Below are 22,898 nucleotides of genomic sequence, written 5' to 3' on the forward strand. Positions count from 1 at the left end.
TTAATTCTCTTTAACTTGAAACCCAAACAAAACTCCACTGTGTTCTTCAACCCAATTCTCACCATGGAAAAACAGCTCATTCATTTTTAAATAAGTTTGCCAAGTCAACAAACTATCAGATCCAGCATGATGACCCTTTCCCACAGCACGATCAACTTTTAGCGTTTTCGCGACTTGCTCCAATCCTCCATACAAACTTTTACAAAATTTCATTATATATTTCACGTCGTAAACTCTCTCACCAAAGAAGTGCTTAACCAATTCCATGAAGCTATTTAATTCATCTGGCAAAAAACTCCAACTCAAAAGCTTAATCAAATAAGCAAAGTCGTACGCACCGTGAAAAGTAATCCAAGTCACTTGGTATCGCCTACAAACTAATCTAGAATTGCTGAATAAATACTTGAACAAAGCCAAATTGATCCCTTCATCTCTAATCTTGTCGAAATCAATACCTTGTTTCTTCAAGAACTCGATCGACTCATGTGCGTAGAGATCACGAGAAAGATCAAAATTGAAGTTGAATTGCCAGATGAAGTATGTATCGGTACCGAAATTAGGTAATTCGCCCTTATCGTTTGATAGGGTGAGACCTAATTGAATGAAGTTCAAAGCGTCCACATTTGCCTTCATTATATCATAAAAATCAGATGGTTTTAATCGACGAAAAGCTTCTTTATAGCCTTTAGGAAAATTGAAGATTGTTCCAGGAAATTCTGTATCCATGGAAACAAAAGAAAATTTGGGTATCTGAGAATTGATTAAGAGGAACTCTTGGTAGACGTTATGCGCCCATACTTCTCTTATCACGATCTTCTTCGAACCTACAGACATTGTTACTCTTCTCTTACTCTCTCTTCTCTTACTCTCTTCTCTTACTGGTTTTTGTGTGGTGTGGTTAAAAGACGCAAAAAGGGTTTTATGTATGGAGGGAGACAGAATTACTTTCTAATTCGGAATTAGAATTATGATGAAATTACAATTATATTTTGTTTTTAAGTATGACGCAACGCCCGAATGGGATTAGGATTGTTTTGGGATTACGAGGCATAAAAATTTTGCCACGTAGATGGCTGAGATCTAGTTGGCAAATCAGCATATTTTTGAATTTATAAAAAAAAATATCAAATTTTAAAATATTTAGATTACATAAAAAAGTAAAAAAGAATTTAATCCTAGTAACCTGACTCCTCACGTGTCACACTCAATTGACTCTTCTGACGTGATATTTTCGAGAATCGTAGGTATGTATGTCTTGGGATACAAAATTGCACTTTCCCATAAAATTGTGTATCTCGAGGGAATCGTGTATCCCAATATTACAGGTCTAAGGTTCCCAACCTTATTACCTTAAGAGAGTCAATTGAGTGTGCCACATGTAGTAGTCAAATTATCACGACTCAAAATATATATATATACGTATTTTGAATTTTTACATTGAATTATGGTGGTGTTTGCAAAAGTTGGTGCAGGAATATAAACTCTTTACTAATAATATAAAAGTCACAAAGCAATTTTGAGGTTGTGGTTCAAGGCCAGCTTACCTATAAAATAAAATAAAAAATGTAATTATTGCATTCAAGAGACCTGTGTTATAAAAATCTGGATCGGATCGGTCAGTTGAACTGGGTTAGATGAGATTCGATAGTTTTTATAGGTTGAGTTGATTGAAAAAAACCAATTGCCTTGCCTGGTTCTACCGATTTAATCAGTGACCTAATCAAGTTTGTAAAAGGATCGATCCAATTTTTAGGTGATCTTTAACATACCCCTTCATAATTTTGTGAATATTTGAAACGGCCCTTGTGTTTTGAAATTTGATTATATGTCCCAATTGAGTTAAGGTCTTCTCTTATACACTATGTAGACATCCAAATTTGACCGGCCTTCGACGCAAAATACTTCAAAATCTATTAAAATTGGAATGGGCCCTAAGGTCCAAACCTTAAAAAACCAATGTATTTCGTCAGTTTTTTTTTTTTTTAATAAAGGGCCCAAAGCCTCTCACGTAGCCCACGGACCAAAAACCCACCTCCCCACTCCTTTATATTCTTTAACCCATCTTAAATCAAATCTAACCCACTCAACTCAACCCCCAAACCCATTCTTATTCTACCCATTATCCAAGCCCATTCAACTCAACCCAAATACATTCATATTCAACCCACAAACTAAGCCTAACCCAACACCCTACTCAAGCCCAACTCATTATCCAAGCCCAATTCTCTACCCAACCCAACATCACAACTAATCAACATGATTATCAAGATGGGACACATGTCATCACCTCAACTCACCTCCCTCATCCCCTACCTATCCCATCACATTTTCTCTAAACATCATCTACCCATTTCAACCTATCACCTTTTCTCTAAAAAAATCTATTTACTTACACCTACAATCCATACATCCCTTTAACCTACCATCATCATTCCTTACAAACTCATCTTTACACTACAAACCTACACCTCTCCTCTTAAATCAAACACTCTCTCTCTATCCTATCAACTCATCTAAACCTATAATTTCCACACATTTTGACACATGTCACAATTTCCCTCACCCTCCCAACCACCCTTTTACACCCCTCATTCTCTTAAATCAAACGTCACTTCATTTTTACCTTATCAACCAATTACCCTTTTAAAATCTCATTTTCTCAATTAAACACCATTAATTCTCTTTCACTTAATACTCAACCCAAAGGGGTTGAGAGATCCAACCCATTTGGGTTACAAATAACTCCCTTTCCCTAAATACTCTTTCATACCCTTTTTTTTACACACACCTCTTAAACCCCACACCATTATACCATTTCTCATCATTTCACTCAATTTTATCCCTAAAAATAACTCTCAAACTCTATAGAACCCCTTCATTCTCAACTCTCACTACCTAATAAAAATTTGAAAAAGTACCCTCTAAAAATTACAGCTATCTCCATTCTCAACTCTTAACCTTCAATACTCAACTCTCTCAAGCAAGTCAAGAAATGTCAAAGAAGACTCATCCTTTGAAGGTTAAAAAATGTCAACCCAAGATCAAGGTGGGTTTGGACAAAGATCACCCCTTTTTCTCCTCCCCACTTTCCTCTTCTACTTCCCCCCTCCCCCTCTCTACACTTACAAACACACCACAAATGGTTTGAATCATTAAAAGGTCTCTTTTTCAATAGGGTGCCCTCAATGGTTTGAAACAACATCGAAAGTCCCTCATACTTGAGGGCACATATCGGATTTTTCTGATTTTTTCATTTTGTTTTTATTTTAAAAAAATGGACCGAATCCGAGATTACTACCAATGGTGGATGGAGTAGGAAAAAAATAATATAAGATGAAGTTCATTTATCTAAAACTTTCCTTAATTATATTTAAATTGAGTTCGAATTCAAAAATTAAAATTCTATAATCCAATAAAAAAATAAATCGAAAATTTAGCGAAGGTTCCATATCCGTGTCACGTCATTCGAGTATGGACCGAGTGAAGACTTTCAACTTAGAATATCAACACTCTTTATTTTATCTTTATAAATTTTAACGAAACAATTGACTAAGATTAGGATAGGAGGAATAAATTTTGACATGTAGATGGCTGAGATCTAGTTGACAAATTGCCATAATTTTGAATCTATCCAAAAACAAATTTTAAAATATTTAGATTAGATAATATTAAAAAAAATGTATTTTTAATTTTACATATTAATTGGGGTGGCGTTAGCAAAGGTTGGTGTAGCAATATAAACCCTACACAAATGATAAAAGCTGTAAAGCAACTTTGGGGTTGTGGGTTCAAGACTTCAAGGGTGTGATTTTTTGCTCACAGCCCGTTTGACATTTGGTGAGAATGACATCAGCATTGAGAGAGAAAGTTTATCTCTCCTGTCCATGGTGAAAAAAAAATTATCTGATCCGACCACCTTGTGACTTTCAAAAACATTATCTGATACAATAGGGTGCGGGACAAAATTATAAGAAGTTTAAAAAAAAAAAAAATTTAATTATTTTTTATAGTTAAATTTTATTTTTAAATTTAAATATTCGATAGCCATCCATTTTCAACACCTTAAGCAAGTTTGAAAATTAATTTTTTTTTTAATATGAATATTTTCATGAAATCTAGAAGATTATATTGTTGGATTGTCAATGTGACAATCAATGTATGCCTAACAATTCTTTTTTAAGATTTGAAAATTGAAAAAATAAATCTGTGGGCAGAGGATGTGCAGGCAAGAGAGAGAAACTTTGTCTCTATTCCTAATGCCATTTGCGCCACATGTCACTCATTCAAGACTAACTTACCAATAAAATTAAAAAAAAAAATTGTAAAATCATAATCAAGAGACCAATGTTTTAAAAACCGGACCAGACTGGATGAGACTTGATAGCTTTTATTGGTCGAGTCAATTGAAAAAACCCAATATTAAAAAAATCAACTAACCTGCTTGGTTCTACCGGTTTAACCAATCAAGTTTGTGAAACAACTAATCCAATTTTTAAGTGCTTTTTAACATAACTCATCACAATTTGGTGAATATGTCCCTTGTGTTTATAAATTTGATTATATGCCCCCATTGACCTAAAGCATTCTTTTATATACAAGTGAAAAATGATCAAACTTTTAGTGTTTCAACTTTATTTTGACTTATAACTTTATATTATTTGCTCGTGCTCTACTTTGATCATGTTTTGTGATTAATTTTTTTCATATTCTCTTTAGTTCTAATTTAATAAAGACACTAATTTTTTAATCTTTATTTAGAATTTAATACAAACTTGCGTATTTCACAAGAAAGTAACTTTGAAAACATAATTCCGTAATAAAAAAAATATTTCTTGCAAAAACTACTAAACTAGCACTAATTTCTTTGGACACAGTTGAGGAAGAACAAAAAAAAAAGGTGTGTAACATTTTTTTAAATTATTTATGGAATGTAGTCATTCAAATGGAGTGCAAAGGGGAATTTTTAAGTGATAGAGTATGATTGGTAATGGGTGGTGTGCAACTAGTAGGTCCCTTATTAAAATCCCTTTCAAAATTGGTGATATTAGATTTACCTTCTCCAAAATCTAAGATTAGGTTTACCTCCGATGAAATTTTAGAGAGCTATTATTGCCACACCATTTTCTTTATAAATCGCCAAAGAATTGCTCACACTTGGTGTGGCAATAGCAACTCTCTTATTTTATTCAAACTTTTAATTAATAATTTAATTTTTCAAAAAAAAATCAAATTTTCACAATTAATTCGTGAGGAAAGAAGGGATGTTAACTAAATTATCATAAATTACCACCAAAAAAAAAATGTATATAATTGCAAAGGTTTATAAAATTACTTAAATTTTAATGTTTATATAGTTGGATAAAATCAAAATGTCTTTATTTTTCAAAACCCATTTGTATAAACTGGTTTGAATGTGTGTTTTATTATAAATAAATGAATTTTAAAATTATAAACGTTTTACTATTCCAACTCATGGTATGATGCCTAATCTTGTTCATGGTCGAGATCAGGTTGTCTCAAACGAGTAAAGACAAATAACTTAACCAGGGTTACTAATGTATGCTTATATGTAAATAATTATACCACTCCCCCTTATCTCGAATGGTTGTTTGGTTGGAAGAAAAACCAAAAAATAATTATGATTTAAAAAGAAAAAATTGAACTATTAAAAAATGCTTAGTTAAATGACCATATTTTCATTTAGATAAATAATATTTGAATTATAAAAATGATTATTTTATTCAAAAGATGTTATCTTGATTGACTCAGTCGAGTTTGACTCAATTGAAAGTATCAAAATATATATATTTAGTGAACAACACCGAGTTGACTCATATGAATCATCTCACAGATGAGATTTGAAACCATGATTCTAATGAGATTAGGATGATAGTTGTTACAATAAGAGTAATAAGAGTAAGGGAAAAGAATAGTTGACGTGTTGTTGTAAGTGTGCATCAACAAACAAACCTTGAAGTGGGATTCATAGGTCATTTTCCATTAGTCTATTAGAGTAGACTGTGGTCACAGGAGTACGTCATCAAATTTGTAATCAATTTCTTAGTTTAGCAATCATCATTGATTTCCCAATTGTTCCTCTTCCCTAATCCCCACATACCTCAACATATATTGAAACTCACTAAGATGGTCTATTAAAGCCTACCCAAAGTCAAGCCCAGCCCCAACATAAATACATCTCAAGTCCATCAAAAGGTAAATCTGGTATATGTGATCTCGAATGATGTTCAGATATATGTTTGCCATTAGGGTTGTTAATTTGATTGGGCCCAGCCCAAGAAACAAGGGTAAGAACTTATTTTGAGGCCCACAAACGTTCTTTTCAAATCAAAAATATTATTGCCATTAGGGTTGAGTCGGGTTGCTCGATCCACAACCTCAGCTCAACCCAAATTGAGGCCGGGTTGAGATATTCAAACCCAGCCACAACTCATATTCGCCCATCAATCAGGTTGAGTTAGGGCAAAGCCGCCCAAATTGCAGACCTGATAATAGCTTGGCATCCTGTTCTTACTCCATATTTGTACTCGCCCATACTTTGAAATCTTAACCTTATAAAAAGACACTCTAATTTGACGAAAAAGTTATGATGACTTCACAAATTGAACATAAAATTAAGAAAGAATATGGCAAGATTTACCCTGCACTCTCAATATTTTATTTTTGTACTAGATCACTAGGTGCTTGTAATACACCTTGTTTGCTTTTATAACGTGTTACTTCGTGTAATTGCATACTATATCAACAAAGTTGCTTCCAAACTTTATCTCGTATTGTCCTCGCTCTCTTGTATTATTAGTTACGTTTTGTGTGTGAGAATTTTGACAGATTTGCTTGCGGGTTATCACCTCAAGCATCACACAACCTAGTTTCAAAAGAACACGATCATGACAATTGGTATCAAAACCTAGTTGATATTAGAGCCCAAACTCTTCTCCAGTTCCATTTTGTTCACGCAAACAATGGCAAGAAGAAATAAAAGTACCGTGGACCAACCTGTTCTAATTCCACCACCCTCACATACAAACAAAGAACATATAGAGCTACTCAAAGACCAAATGACCCAATTATCGAGTCTCATTAATAGTATTGCTCAACTAGGTGATTGCTAGGACACCTTGGATAACGAATCTGTGACCCTCAACACTAATTTAATTGACCTAAAGGAAGATACCCAAAGATCCCTAACAAAACTATAGGAACAAATCACGAAGCTCACTACCAAGGTAGGTTTCCTGGTAAGAACCGTTGGTATCGAACAACCTACCGGTGATGAAACTCCTCCCTCATGCCTGTGAATCCTCTAGCCACGCGTCTTTAGTGGTGCTTGTAATGCGAAAAAAAACTCGAGAATTTCCTGTTCGATATGAAGCAATACTGTCGTGTCATTCGTTCGGATTCAAAAGAGGTAGAGGCCACCACAGCTTCTATGTATTTCACAGATGATACCAAACTATGGTGGCATACCAAGTATTCTAAGATGGAAAATGGTCAATGTTTCATCGATACATTGGATGACCTCAAACGAGAGTTGAAAAATCAAGTTCTACTAAAAAACGTGGAGTTCATTGCCTGTAGAAAATTGAGACAACTCTGCTAGATAGGTACTGTGCACGATTACGTCAAGCAATTTTCCACCCTGATTCTTAATATTCATGACATGTTCAAAAATGACAACCTGTTTTTATTTTTAGAAAGGTTTAAGTCTTAGGTTCAAATTAAACTCCAAAGGCAACGTGTGCAAGATCTTACGTCTGTTATTGCTACAGTCGAGCGGTTGATTGATTATATTTCCATGGATGGGAGCAAAAAGAAGGTACACTCTCAACCGAAAGGGTAATAAACATTCAAATCTCAAAAATTAACTAAAGATTTTTCAGGGAAGTTGAAGATGGTGGGACTTATGATGAAAAATTCTCAAATCCAATCAAAATGAAAAATAAAACATAAATCCAAAATATCAATAAAAAAAAAAAAATAGATCCAAATTTCACTGAACTGTTTCTAATATCTAATAACCCTGTAATTAATTCACTTCAATTTCAAAACCAAACAGAACGCCACTATGAGCTTCAACCCAATTCTCACCTTGGAAGAACACCTCATTGATCTTCGAATAAGTTTGCCACGTTAATAGACTGTCAGATCCAGCATGATGACCCTTTCCTACACGATCAACTTGAAGCGTTTTTGCCACTCGTTCCAATCCGCCATACAAATTTTTGCAGAACTGCATTATGTATTTAACGTCGTAAACTCTTTCACCAAAGAAGTACTTAACCAGTTTCATGAACGTGTTTAGTTCATCCGGCAAAAAACTCCAACTTAAAATCTTAATCAAATAAGCAAAATCGATAGCACCATGAAAAGTAATCCAAGTCACTGGATACCTCACAAAAACGAGATTAGAATTGATGAATAAATACTGAAATACCGCCAAATCAATCCCTTTGTCTCTGTTCCTATCGAAATCAATGCCTTGTTTCTTCAAGAACACAATCGACTCATGTGCGTAGAGCTCACGAGTGAGATCAAAATTGAAGTTAAATTGCCAGATGAAACACGTATCCGTTCCAAAATCGGGTAATTCACCTTTATTGTTGGAAAGGGTGAGGCCCAATTGAATCAGATTCAAATCATCTACGTTGGCCTTCATTGTTTTGTAAAGATCAGATGGTTGTAATCGAAGAAAAGCTTCCTTGTGGATTGTGGGAGAATTGTGGATTGTTCCAGGAAATTCTGTATCCATGGAAACAAAAGAAAATTTGGGTATTTGAGAATTGATGAAGAAGAATTCTTGGTGAACGTTGTTCGCCCATACTTCTCTTACTACAATCTGCTTCAACGAGTTTTCTGTAGACATGCCCATGGCTATTCTCTCTCTCTTACTCGTTTTTGAGGTTTATTAAAATAAAATAAAAACGTGTAAAAGAGTTTTATTTCTAAAAATAGAGGGAAAGAGGAGTAAACTACTTCATAATTTGGAGTCCGAGTTCTGAGGAAACTCGAATTATATCTAATTTTTAGAAAGGGTAATTATAAAAGCACTCCACCAATTAATGAGGGCAACCCACAACATAGGCGACTTGTTTCGTCTTTTATGGATTAAAAGCTTCCGCATGAGCTGATTTTTGATGAATATCCCCACCAAAAATTAACCCATTTCAAAACTTCTAAACCCATTAAAACAAGTTTAAGAATTATCAATCATCCATTTTAAAAAAAAAACTAATTTTAATGGGATTAGAATTTTACAAATCGATTATTTAATGAGTTTACCTTTTTGTAAACCAGTTTTGGCAAATCAGAAAGATTTTGTAACAATCTAAATATTGATTTTTCTTAATTAATGAAAATTAAAAATAGCCAATTTTATAGATGACCTTTGGATGCTAATTGAGTGATCCCAATCCAAGGCCATGCTTACCTCAGGTTGGATTGGAGCTGGTATATTCTGGGTTTGGGTTGAGACTTTTGTTTGTTTAAAAACAAAAAATAAAAGAATAAATCATGGTTAATCAGTATTTGTTTGATTCTTTGGAGAAGACGAGGAAGTAAATATTCTCAAAATTGGTTCCATTTAGTCCAACAATAATACACAATCTTGACCGTTTCAACACAAAATCCAATACTTGAAAATTATTCTCGAGATATGTAAAACTAACATATGTTATTAAGATACACATATTCCCAACCATAGGATGCTGTGATTACATGGTTGGGATACTGTGTTATTTCTTGAGTCAATGTAAGCCAATCCATTTTCTTAAACTGCAAAATGCAAAATAGGAACATAATAACAAAATAAAGAGTTGGGTTCCATCGACTCTAGAAATAATTGAATCAAGATCATGCAAACACAAAATCCAATGGTCAAGAATTATCCTCGAGATAAGTATCATCAAGATATGTTAATATCAAAATACACAAGATCTTACTATATTTACAATTCCATTTAGATACCCATTTTCTATATTTACATATATATTGGGTTGAGGCACCCCAACTTTTACTAATTACACCCCAATTAAATATAAACAAAATTAAGTAAAAGTTGGGATGCCAATAGCTCTCATTGTTTTTATTTTATTTTTTTTTTGCTAGATTTCTATTTTATATCAGCCAAATCAGAATTGTAAACAACTACTGAAATTATTTGAACAAGGGGTGTGAAATAATTTAAGAAATTTGGGTGTAACAAGTAAAATTTGGGGTGCCAATAGCAGATCTCTTATTTTATTTCTTCCTTATTGGAATGATTTGTGTTTGTATTATTATAGAAATTAAACAACAATTTTACCCAATCTTTTATTACTTAATGCCCTAAATAAGACAACATTTCGAATTTTAGCCCTTATATCTCTAATTTTCTAAGGTTATAATCTAGAAATTGAGTTCTTTCCCATTTGATTCAAACATTTTTCAATGGTGATTTCTCGTCATTGAATTTGATCGTTTGGTCATTTTTCCATGGTACTCAAATCAACACCTAGAAACTAATGATCGTGATTGAATATATTTTATCTATATAGAAAAAGGAGTAAAAAATTATCACGATAATTATCAGCAAAGAAATAAATTGTGCATCGTTCATACCAATTGCTATTAGTTTGATACTATTAATATTTTGATTCAGCTATTAGTCAAACAGAATAATTTTGTACATAGAACATCAACACTAGAAGTAGATGGAAAAGGATTAAAGATCACTAGAGAATCATGTACAATAAGCTAAGACAATCACAATTGTATTATCAAGACCTTCGTCTTGAACCGTTGTTCACTTCTTTCTGTTCCTCCAAAAGAATGTTGTAAATTGGACGGCTAGGATTGAGTTTTGGAGCTGAACGTTTGGTGATCAAGAAGCAAATATGTTAATAGATTGAATGCATTAGAGATGAGGGTTTTAAGATGGATGAGTGCAAATACTAAGGAAGATAAAATTAGATTTGAACACATTTGTGAAAATTTAGTAACCCTAAGAAGTAATAATCTACAAGAAATTCCATTGAGATGATAAGGTCATGTCGCGTGCAATAAAGGCCGATTACATCCTCAGAAGGAATGAATGTGTAAGCTGAAGGTTCTAAAAGAGTGAGATAAAGACCAAAAAGAACGGATGTACTGAGGAGAGTTGATATGAACACACTAGCAATAACGAAAGATATGGCTTTTGACAGAATTGCATGGAGGAACAAAATTGGTTAATGAAAGATATGGATTTGTCCTTGGATCCTACTGCACTCATTCCTATATAAAAAGTGTTCGTTATGTCAGATGGTGTGATCCAGAAAACAATTATGCTTATTAAGACTGACATGAATCTTAATTAATTAGAAGTTGCAATTCCCAAACCAAACTTAACTGTTATAAAATATGGGTTTTGTTAATGTGTGCCCTAACACGTTAAGGTGCAATAAATACACTTTGTAAATTGGAATCTGATGGTATTTTGGTAAAAAATAATTTTTTTAAGGGCATTTCAGTACAAAATCCAATTTCCAAAGTGTATTTATTGCGCTTTAACATGTGCCCTTAGGGAACACGTTAACAAGACCCATAAAAGATTATAGATATATTGTCATTCATCATATGTGATGAAGATATAGGAGGCAAGTAAACAGATACCTGACATCAGCTAAGCACAATTAAGATAACTCGGGTGGCGCCAGTGCAGTACCACCAAAGTAAGCAGTTATGCCCTTTAATTTACTTTGTACATAGTTTTCTTCAATCTGCACGCCACAAATCAGTTACAGTTAAAGCCATATGGAGGATACATAGAGACAGAATCGGGATTGGAGAAAATTCGTCAAGAGAAAAGGTCGGAGAAAATCCGCCAAAGGAGAAAAAAATCAGGCAAAAATGAGGGAAAATATGAAAATATAACATTAAAAAAATTACAAAATTTCATATTAAAATGTAATTTTCAAATGTTTGTGAATAAGTCAGGATAAAATCACCAATTGAAAGAACAGTGAACTTATTACAACTTTTTTAACAAATCAGAGAATTTTGTCACTATGGGATGATAAGAAGAAAACAGCTTTCATGTAAAGGATACAAGTGAACAATTTTAGGGATAAATGAATGGAAACACTCCATGTAGGTGGGATGGTGTTAACAGACCACAAACCAACACACAGAAAAGAGAAAACAAGTGCACAGAAGATGGTATGGAGACAAAAAAAATGGACAAAAACGTTTGTCATCACAAATGATGTATCCAAGTAATACCTCAACATTTAAGGGTGGTGAAGATAACCAAGATAGCTCTTCGACTTGGTATAAGTCCACATTACGAGGTAAGAACATGATGATATTCGGTGTTATGTTTTGAGCTATTTGAAACATGGAATACCTGCACACAAACTGCAATTAGTTTTCTGGAAAGAAAAAGAATGAAAGAAGATTTCATTGAATGTGAGCTACAACAATGATCATAACTACATTTCTATCTGTTTCAATTCATATCAAGCTAATCAGTGAAGTACGTAGGTTTCACTCATCTTGCTGATTCTGAATTGACTACAGCTTATAAATTTGTTATTAACAGTCCTTTTTTCTGTTTTCTAAGAAAAAAAATTAAATGTCCTAGATACTTTCTCTAAAAAACCAACACAATTCTTCAAATAAATCAATGAGCAAAATCGATTCATCATGACCGCATTAGTTAAAAATAAAAAGGAACCAAAATTCACATACAAACAGAACAGGTAGGTAGAATCCAGATTGGGTCTAAAGACAAGCTTTGATAGGAACTACCGAAAATTCATAACTTCTATTAAACCTTACCAAATGAAATAAAATAAGTGACAACTCAATTAAATGAAAAAAAAAAGATAGACAGATACAATGCCCATTTAATAATGGTAAGAAAGAATTTAAACAAATAAGGGTCAATCCTTAATCAGTGCTTATGCAGACCTTCAAGCTTTGACATCAAAAAACGTGTTCATCAGTTATTTATTTTTCTTTTCTTTTCTTTTCTTTTGTATCAGTACTTCCTAGGTTATTCTTTTTAATTTAACACTTTAGTTTTAAAATATCATCTACAAATTTTCTATTTTAGAAAAGCATCAAATTGTGAATTCGTCATTAAAATGTCTTTTGCCAGTTTTTTGACTAGAAATATACTACAAAAATATTTGCTCCATGTACTTAATTCTCTTGTGTAATGACATTGCATAGTGGCAACTGTCCACCACCACCAAAAAACAAACCAAAATCAACAATCAAACATGGCTAGAGAAAGTACCGAAACATTTATTGAAATGCAAAATAATCTAACTTGTTTGCGTACGTTATACCCATTGTTGGACACCTTAGTCTATCAATGAAAAAATTTATAAATAATCAATCAACAACATGCACATGCATACATTCAATGGAAGAGAATATAAAAGTTCATCACTTTACTTTCCAAGTATTGGCATGCATTTCATGTTCACGAAGTTACAAGAGAAAGACACATTTCCACATACCCATCTTTTGGCTTGAGTAGATCAAGTGTAAAATTCTCAACGGTTCTATAAGTTGGACCTCCCCATGGTGGAGAAAGAAACACCACATCTCCCTGATAAAATGAACATGAATAAAATAAATGACACCAGGAAATTTAATTGTAAGATAGGAAAACTTCATAAAACATTGAAGAGTTGAAAAGGAAAATGGACAGAAAAAAAATATGCAGGTACAAGAGAAGGTAAACTTACAACAAAGACCCCAAAAAAAAAAAATGAAAACCAAATCAGGTAAGATTCATCAAAAGTGACGATCATAGAATCCTGGTAAAGGATGACGAGACTAATGAAGATAAAAGGGGGGTTACTTTTAGAAATTACTAAATGACGTAGATGGAAGTAGTAAGAAAGATATGAAGAAACATTCCTTGACTGAAGATATGGCCCAAGATAGAGATGAATGGGAAATAGAATTCATGTTGCCAAACCCAGTAATTGGGACAAAGCACAAACCATGGAAGTCCTCAGTATCCCTCATTAATCTCGTCACCCCATTTTGCATCATATCAACTCTCTATCTACTCTACTCATTATGCAGCCCACGATCTATTATTCGTTCTCTTTTCCATAATAAATGTTCTCAAGTCCAAATCAAATAACCTTCCCTCATTAGTTTATTTGGCAAATATATATTCAACCCAGCTTTATTTGTTCTTTTTTTTCCTCTTATTATAATAGTATAGATAGAAAAATATTTGGGACATAGTTAAAGAAGCTATAGTTTTAAATAGAGTTCAAAGGTTAAAAAAGATTCGCCGTACCAACCATAATATTTGAGACAAGGCCATGATGATGATGGTGATCAAACATACCTTCAGCGAAGAAGCGAGCTGGAAAAAATCCCCAATAACAAAATCAATGTAATCTTCAACTCCATATATCTTTGCATTATTAAGGGCTAATCCAACTTTTTGAGGATTGATGTCAATAGCAACAACATGGCAACACCTTAAAGAACAAATATAAATACCAAGTAAAAGTCTGCCCTTCACAAGTCGTTTTTCACATTGAAGTCGAGCTTCTTCAAATAATGAAAGTATTTAAAAAAATAATAATAAGAAAAATAAAAACCTTAAATGTAGATCGATCAAAATTCATTATTTAGTGATAACCTGAATTCTAGGGTGTATATATCTGTATTTTCAGGCTAGGATTTCGCGATTTTCTTTTTATTTATTTATTACTCTAGGAGGTTTTGGCTCCTTAGAGAATTGTAGAGGTTTGGGAGCTTGTAATCATTATCGTTGATAGTGGATTGGTCTCCCTCTCGTCTGTGAATGTAGGCAATTTGCCGAACCACATAAATCTTTGTATTCTCTGTATGTTTGTATTGATTTATTTCTTGCTCATGTAACGCTTCCACACAACAATTCATGTGTATGATCTTCAAATTAAATTTTTGGACCAATATCATTTTTTTCCGTCTAAAATCACCCATTACAATGTCATAGATCATTATCAAATGGCTACAATTATTCACTCCCTCTTCCCTCTATTACATTATCTTCACGCTTCCGGGGTTTGGAATAATTTGGGCAAAGAGAAAGCTTCAGAAAAAGTCAGCAAAAGTCATTAAAATCAGAGAACATCGCATAAATTAAACAAATAAAAATAATACGCGGTCTTTTTCAAAAAAATTGTCTGTAAAATCAAGACCAATCGTGATTTTTTAAAAAATGAAGTTTTTTTCGTGATTTTTTATGGCACTTTTTGAAAAAATCGTGATTTAAAAAAAAAAAAAAAATCTCAGATTTTTGTCACTATGCCTCCAATCAGTAAAAATAGAAATTGACGTCTATTAATAGATTACTGGGGGAGCTAACTTACATTCTTGCGAATTGAATAGCGTTGCCACCAACACCAGAGAAGCAATCGATCACGCTCTCACCACTACTCCTCTCAGCATGTCTGATTGCAATCTCTTCGAGAGTCACAGAAAACCAGCCTTCTTCATCCATTTGAATGCCTTCATCGTACTTCGAGAAGAGATTGTATCTCTGAAACCAATACTTCTTAACAAGTGGACTAATTCCTTCTACTGCGACTGACTCTTTTCGAGAGATCTTAGCTGAGATACAGAGTATAAAACAAACTTAAATGTGCAGAGAGAGAGAGGATTCAAGAAACAAACGTAGATCGAATCAAGAGGAACTAAGAACACATAAGAATTGAAAACAGATTTTAGTTTGATTCAAATTCAGATTAAAAACCAAGTTAGGGTTTTGTTGCTACCTCTCTGTTTGGTGCGCTTGCGTTTGCGTTTCTTTTCCCAACGACGTGCGCGTGAACTTGACATCTCTCTCTATGAAATGGAGGAAAGAAAATACGAAATGACGAAGGAATTTTAGGTTTTTTTAGCAAGAGGTTGAAATTTTAAAGATGAGTGTATTTCAATCAAATTTTTGTCAGTCTCGTGTGGAAGACCAAAATCAAGGGTGCATGTCATCAGTTTCAATTTTCAAAACAAAATAGGATTGGCAATGATCCCAAATATACCGGATCTCCGATCCGATCTGAAAAGTACGAAAAATCGGATTCAGATTGAAATCTCATATCCGATATGATCTTGGGTCGGACTCGGATGTACCCCAATCCACTCCCAAAAAGATCCGATCCCAAACATTTTTTTAAGGGACTAATTAGTTGCACACCACTAGTGGTTAGTTTCACTCTATCATTAAAATAATATTTTTATAAAAAAATAAAAAATAAAAAACCTTCATTTTAACTTACTAATTGCACTTCATTATGGTAATCATACGATTTTGAGGTAATATTTAGCTTTGATCCTCCCACGGCTTCTTTTATGTTCGTGCTCCATTTTTCTTGTGATTGATTTTGCTCATGTTTTCTTTGACACTAATTAAAGGTATTTTTTTTCAATTTCTATTTAGTTTTCGTTTAGAAATTGATAAAAGCACAAGCTTAGACCTTTCCTCTTGGCATTCTATGAAGTGTCAACATGGATTCTAACAAGTTTCTCTTAAGCCTCATAATGGATTTAAAAACATTAAAATCAGCCCTTCTTTGATTTATCTTCCTGAATACATAGGGATTACAATTAGGGATTTGTAATGTTTGCAAAAAGACTAGATAATACTAAATGATTGAACCAACAATAATTAATATGGGCATGATTGGGGAAGAAGAAGAAGAAGAAGAGAAGGAGTGCATTTTTTTCTATTATTTCTGGAGTGTAATCATCCAAATAGAGTGTAAAAGAGGATTTTTAAGAGATGGAGTGCAACTAGTCAGTCCCTTTTTTTAATATTGTATTATTTATATAAATACATATAGTGAGAGATTGTGTATTTGTGTGTGTGGTATGTGTGAATGGCAAAAATGAGTTGAAAAGTAGTTGCCTCTATATTTATAATTGAGAAGTAGATTTATTTTTTTTTTTTTTAAATTATAACTTCTCAAAAAAATCTGAATGTTTAATTTGAAAATAAGGTATGTGTTCAGATTGGTCAGTTTCGGATAAAGCATGAAATGGAAAGGATCGGATTCGGTTCACAGACTCATTAAACTGATCGGAGACATGATTAAAATTTTCTAGATGGGTATTGGAGTGGAACTGATCCAGTACCAAATCAATCTGCTCCCAAACCTAAAACACATGGTGGGTATCTCTACTTTTCACCAAAACCCATAGGGGTATCTCAAAATTTGTTCTTAAAGGGGATTATTTTAACATAGGGTTTGGATCGAACCTAGTTGTGTTCTTGTTCATCCCTCCAATCCGATTATGAAGTGGGCTGTATTCGGGTTCCGGAGATCAATCCATTTAGTTATATAGTATTGTTTTGATTGTGTACAACCCAATCCGAACATTAACAACCATTTTAAAAAAATAAATTTAAAAATACACTTTTTGAAAACTATTTCACTTGAAAAACCTGATTATCAAATTCGTTGTGTCCGCGTTCATGGGTTAAGCTGATTACATGAGTTGAGTCATTTCGTGTTACCTGTTTAATAAACCGATTGGGTTCAAGTCTAAGGTTTTGACACTATTATTAAACGGATTGACTTCCAGACTTCAAATGAGAGGAAAAACACAGGTTTCCAGGGGATGAACAAAAATTTCCAAAGAAAAATATTTTTCTCGAAAATCCCTCGTAATATCATGTCACAACAATGATGCATTCGATGTTCTGCGTCCCGTCAAATTATATTTACTAGGAAACTCATCTTCTCAGCCACATTGCCAAGAAAAATAGTCTTTCAAAGTTCACAGAGAACACTCCCACCTTCACCTAATACAAGGCTTACATAAGAAAACAAGCAGAATACCTTTTCAAAATAAGAGTACCCCCAACCCCCTACAGACAAGAAGGGTTTATAATTTACTTCTTCACAGTCAATATCATCATTGAATTTATCAAATTATATAAATAATAATCAAGTTCATCAATGAGATCACAATGTTTTTTCCAATGTAGCATCCAGAAGAAAACATGAAATGTAGAATACAAACATATTGGTATACCTGAGGTATAAATAATCGAAAACTAAAGGGCATCCGAAACTTGTGTGAGCAACCCAAAATAACATACTTTTTTTTTTAAATTTCTTTTCTTTGCATCAGTGTCTCTGTTCTGCTAGAAGAATTTCATTTTTCTGGTCACAGAAGCTTTTGCAAGCTCCAATCGACACAATGTCTTTTGGGTTCCTGCCAAACCAGAACATGTTTCAGTGTCGGCCCCAAGAGTTACAGCGAAGTAGAGATAAATAGAGCACAAAAGTGCTAGGAGGGCAAGCATTGTAAGGAGGAACCGGTGCCGCTGAAAGAGAGTTGACCAGTTCCCTAATTCCTCACGGGGCAGGCATTGTTTCCTCAACGAAGATGATGAAAATGGATTTTGGGACCTCCTATGTGGAGAAGATATAACATCGAGAACCATAGTTTATCCTGACCTTCTGCAATCAAATATCGAAGGCAAAAAAATAAGATAAAAAGGGAAACCAAAAAAAAAACAGGAAAGGGAAAGGCTTTATTATAAGTGAATATTATGAGGGTTTTTTAGTACTGAAAATGTCAAAATGGCACATTGTGAAACTTTATAGAGAGAAATTATGAGAAAAGATTACAAAAGTAGGTGTATCAGTGTGACTAGCTAAGAATTTAAATTTTATTTATCCAAAAAAAAGGTTAGGAATTTAAATTAACCGAACTCTGTTGGGAAAGGAAAAATTTTTAACTACACATTCATCATCATTGTTGTTGTAAATTTTTAAAACAATGCTTCCTAATCCAAGTCAGTAAATTAAATTTTGCCCAATTGATCCAATTTATAGCCCCTGTAATAGTTCAAGATTCAAAATCCATCACCAGCTTGTTGCTTTAAGTTTCACATGCTTGGAATTGTCAAGAAAGCGTACGATGCTTCAATCAAAGCAATTAACCAAAACCAGCTCACTATCCCCAAGGTCCTAAAAACATTGTAAATCCCAATTAGACCATAAACAAAGCTTATTTCTTGGATTCTTTATGGACCAGTATGAATAAACCTGATACATCGTCGTTCCTTTATTTTATTTATTTTCTTCAGCACCAACTCACAAATCTTCCAAACTAAAATATAGAAAAACCAACCCAATTTTTGCATAATCTTAACATAACCAGATCACCTCTAAAATAGAATTAACTACCATTACTACTACAATTATACCAACTCTTAAGCTGACTTCCCTGAAATTTAACTTCAAGTTGTGTAAAGTAAGAACTTGTACTCATGCAGGAGCAAGAGCAAGAACAAGGGTGTGGAACTGAGGAAATTCTACAAGAATCAAGATGCAGACCATCCAGATCCAACAGATCTGTTTTATCAGTAACATCCAGAAGTACTTGAGTCTTTATTGCAGAAAAGCTTCTCCAGTTTTCCTATTCCTTTGATTATTTTCAAAAGCACAGCATAGAAGAGCTGTGAGGCTTAAATTCAGAAACTTAAAAATAGGATGAATTCCATTGAATATGGGCCTTGTAACAGAAGTTTGGAGTAGGGGTGAAAAAACACACCCCTTGAGGCAGCTCAAGAGTATGATATAAGGATGACAATAAAAATAGAGAGATTCTATTGCCACACCAGCTTTTGCAAATGCCACCCCCCAAGATGTGTGCTAATTCTTTGCTGATTTACATATGAATTGGGGTGGCGTTAGCAAAAGTTGGTGAGGCAATAGAAACTCTCTAAAAATACCCAAAGGACAAAACCTGACAACTTAAACTAAGATTAGAAAATGAAATAAAAAAAACAACAGCGAAGCATGCCATGCAGCACAAGCATGTCCTGAATGAAATTGTAGCCAACCAGTACCTAGTTTGATAAAAGATGAGACTGCATGGAAGGGTGAAATTATCACAAGTAATAAAAAACAATAATTTTTCTATTAAAAAGAATTCATAAAAAATAACCATATCTGAAATGATTTTAAGAGCCTCTTGATTGCACCAAAATGACTCCCTCAAACTGCCACTCCTGACAATGAATATAACATACTTCGATGGTCCATTCCTAGTGACATCCCACTTACATAGTGCCATCACAATCAAGTTAAGACAACACCTCAACAACACATCTAATTTATGTGAGATACAAATTCCCCTCCAAGAGCGTGATAGTGCCCTTCAAATCAGAGGGACTCACTCTCCCTGTGCCATCATCATGCCTTCATTGTTTCAAATCTTTTCATACCCATGATGGGTAACCTTACCTAGACTATACAACAATGCTCTGAAGTCTGAACATCTAATGCTCTAATTTAGACAGATATTATGAATATCTAAGACTCTAGAGGGCATTACCTTTGCATTGTCTTTACTATTATAATGAGAGAAGGCTGAGTACAAGTGGTTCGACACAAAAATCTGAATGGCCATAAATGCTCCCACTTTTATATTTAAATTTAATATAATCAGGAATATTTTGGTAAGAAACTAAGAAAAATTGTACTCCTTTGCTTAGTTTTCAAAATTACAAAAGTATCTTTTTTATTATATAATCTTCAAAAACCCTTTAATCAATATTTTAAATTACAAATAAACCCTTTCGATACATATGCATTTGCACATGCCAAGCTTCTAGTTTAGCTTATTCTGTTATCCTTCCCATTAATCAAGTTTAAATTTCAAATGGAGAGCAATTGAGAATATCATTGGTAGCCATCGAGTTCATCCAATTCTTTGAAAAAAATTACAGGCAATTTGGGAGGTCACGACCACATCCAACGACAGTCAAGATTATATACAAATGTTTGAAAAAAAAAAAAACAGATTTTGCAACAACATAATGCCTTAAACAGATGACCTGCGTTGGTGTCCTCGAGACAAGTATAATTTGTGATCCACAACCTGAAGAACTCGAGGGCACCAACACATTCCACAGCAGCAGATCTGCCCACAATGTCACCCCGACTGAGAATGATTTCAATTCCCTCCATTAAAATCTATATTCTCACATTAAACCAACATAATTCGTGTGGATCCAAATAGGAGTATTTCAATTACCACAATTCCAAGAAAAGATCAACATTCACCAAAATCTAAAATCATTAAAAATCCAAACATCAACATTTCTAAAAATAAAATCAATAGAAATTAAACCAAGAAATTAGAAAGAAAGAAAGAAAAATTCCATCAGCAGCTCATAATTACCATCGAGATCGGTAAATAAACAAGAAAACAGCTCAGATCTGCTAAAACCTTCAACAACAATAAAATAAAATAAAATAAAAAAACCCTAGATATCAGGGATAGAACAAGAACTTACAGCAGAAGAAGAATTGTTGATTGGTTGATTTGATAGAAGTCTTTCTCGTTTCTCTTCTGGTCGTGTGTGATCGTCTTCTCCGTTTGTCTCGGTTGGACAAATGGAAAGGCGAGGAGGACGAACGCGTTCAATTATATTGTGAGAAAGAAACGCGTGAATCGAGGAGAGAGAAAATGGATGATTTCTTTCGTGTGGACGGAACTTCGATCCGCATCTTCCTATAAAGCGCCACGTGGTATAACCTTTCAGTTCATTCTTGCATGTTGGCAAACATCATGAATGTTGCGTGACCAACATGTTTGATTCATCACTCACGCTTTGATGCTAGTTATCGAGAATATTTAGCAAAATTATAACTTTTAATCTTGATTGGTATTAAGGCATTGAAGCTCTTGATTCCAAGTTGCAAAAGTAATAAATTTTTTTTTTTAATCGGGTATCCCATAGACGGATTTGGCTCATATTTGGACTTTGCTCAATTCATAAACCATGGTCTTGTCCAAGGATTAGATTCGGTGCACGTGCAATGTCCATACATCACACGCACCAAGTGAGGGTGCCCCTGAGGAATTAATGCCCATACTGGATATCGAACTCACGACCTACTAACATTAATTGTTTATTGGTCCAAATTGAAATTGGGTCAACCCCTTGAATTAAAGCAATAACAACTTTCCATCTAAGATTTCCATGAGTAGTACTTCTTGTCATTTTCAATTCACTTGTATGAGATGATCATGATCGAAAACTAACCTCATAACCTAATAACTAGCACTCTAAGAATAAGAAGTTAAGGATCAAGAGTCCCATAATGACTAATATGTATGTATCGAGCAAACAACGAGCGCCTGATGACATAGGGCCACAAAGGCCAAAGAAATATGAAATCAAATAAGATTACCAACTATCAATATATGACAAAGATTACCAACTATCAATACGTGACAGAACGTGCACAAGAAAACTCCAATACGACCAAATCTTGTATAAATGACATGCAATCATCACAATTTGATAAGTAAAAGCGTCACATTAGGATAAAGAACGATATCAAGAAAGAATAACAACCATTCACCATATAGGTAGAGAACTTCGAATATACAATAGTTCGGATTTATATGTAACCAAAAATGGATTTCATGACTCCCTGTAATAATAATAATTTATGAGTAAGTGAGGCAAATAAAATGCCACGTGTCATAATCTGGAGTGGATGTAGAAACTTTGCTTTAACATTGAAAAGTAGCGAACTTAGATGAGACTTTTGGTTTACCGATTCTAAACTTGAGGATTCGGCGATTGGCCTTTCAAAGCTTTCTAGGGGCGTTTTTGGTGAGCTGACACGAGTGCTCAGTGCGCTCCATCTCATATGTTTTTTTGAAGTGATTTCATGCTGTCGGACCAAACCACGACGATCCGTAGATCGTAGTAAGTGTATGGAATTGTACATCTTTTATCCATGTGTATCTCGAAGAAAAAGAAGATATATGATCCTGTGCATTGCCACGTTGACCGAGTACAAATCGAGTGAAAAAATTTGAAATCCGGATATCGGGACTCAATAAATTATTATACGTAAACTCTT

The 22,898-nt window shown here is 33.7% G+C and overlaps 1 protein-coding gene, 1 long non-coding RNA gene and 2 pseudogenes across 7 annotated transcripts; all 4 read right to left on the reverse strand.

Annotated features, from left to right (window-relative positions):
- LOC147392783 (putative CCR4-associated factor 1 homolog 11 pseudogene) lies at window positions 1-834 on the reverse strand (annotated as a pseudogene).
- A 7,106-nt stretch (window positions 835-7,940) lies between these two features.
- On the reverse strand, window positions 7,941-16,005 carry LOC147392784 (uncharacterized). 6 transcript variants are annotated; one of them, XM_086456721.1, is made up of 7 exons: window positions 15,774-16,005; window positions 15,369-15,633; window positions 14,303-14,489; window positions 13,503-13,594; window positions 12,256-12,379; window positions 11,647-11,753; window positions 7,941-8,248 (listed from the first exon to the last, which is right to left on the reverse strand). In XM_086456721.1, exons 1-6 carry the CDS (start codon window positions 15,835-15,837, stop codon window positions 11,667-11,669), a joined length of 819 nt encoding a protein of 272 aa, XP_086312847.1. In that variant the 5' UTR covers window positions 15,838-16,005; the 3' UTR covers window positions 7,941-8,248; window positions 11,647-11,666. The 6 variants fall into 6 exon arrangements, with proteins under 6 accessions (XP_086312847.1, XP_086312848.1, XP_086312846.1 ...); XM_086456722.1 differs by lacking the exon at window positions 7,941-8,248 and adding an exon at window positions 8,255-8,757; XM_086456720.1 differs by lacking the exon at window positions 7,941-8,248 and adding an exon at window positions 8,764-11,268.
- Window positions 8,045-8,887, reverse strand: LOC147392785 (putative CCR4-associated factor 1 homolog 11 pseudogene; annotated as a pseudogene).
- A 1,905-nt stretch (window positions 16,006-17,910) lies between the features above and the next one.
- Window positions 17,911-21,695, reverse strand: LOC147392786 (uncharacterized). The gene is made up of 2 exons (XR_015182295.1): window positions 21,314-21,695; window positions 17,911-18,464 (listed from the first exon to the last, which is right to left on the reverse strand). It is a non-coding gene; the product is annotated as an uncharacterized LOC147392786 (long non-coding RNA).
- Between the last annotated feature and the right edge of the window lie 1,203 nt (window positions 21,696-22,898).

Source organism: Akebia trifoliata, chromosome 10, assembly GCF_017979445.1.
Source record: "Akebia trifoliata isolate Shusen 1 chromosome 10, ASM1797944v1, whole genome shotgun sequence".
In the NCBI taxonomy this organism is placed as follows: Eukaryota; Viridiplantae; Streptophyta; class Magnoliopsida; order Ranunculales; family Lardizabalaceae; genus Akebia; species Akebia trifoliata.

What these genes read in the sequence shown, in the direction of transcription:
- LOC147392784 (XM_086456721.1), bottom strand. Translation starts at nt 15,837, where the DNA reads ATGTCAAGTTCACGCGCACGTCGTTGGGAAAAGAAACGCAAACGCAAG. An exon ending in CAAGCGCACCAAACAGAGAG is followed by an intron (nt 15,634 to 15,773) that starts GTAGCAACAAAA and finishes TGCACATTTAAG; the next exon opens with TTTGTTTTATACTCTGTATC. An exon ending in GCTATTCAATTCGCAAGAAT is followed by an intron (nt 14,490 to 15,368) that starts GTAAGTTAGCTC and finishes TTGTTCTTTAAG; the next exon opens with GTGTTGCCATGTTGTTGCTA.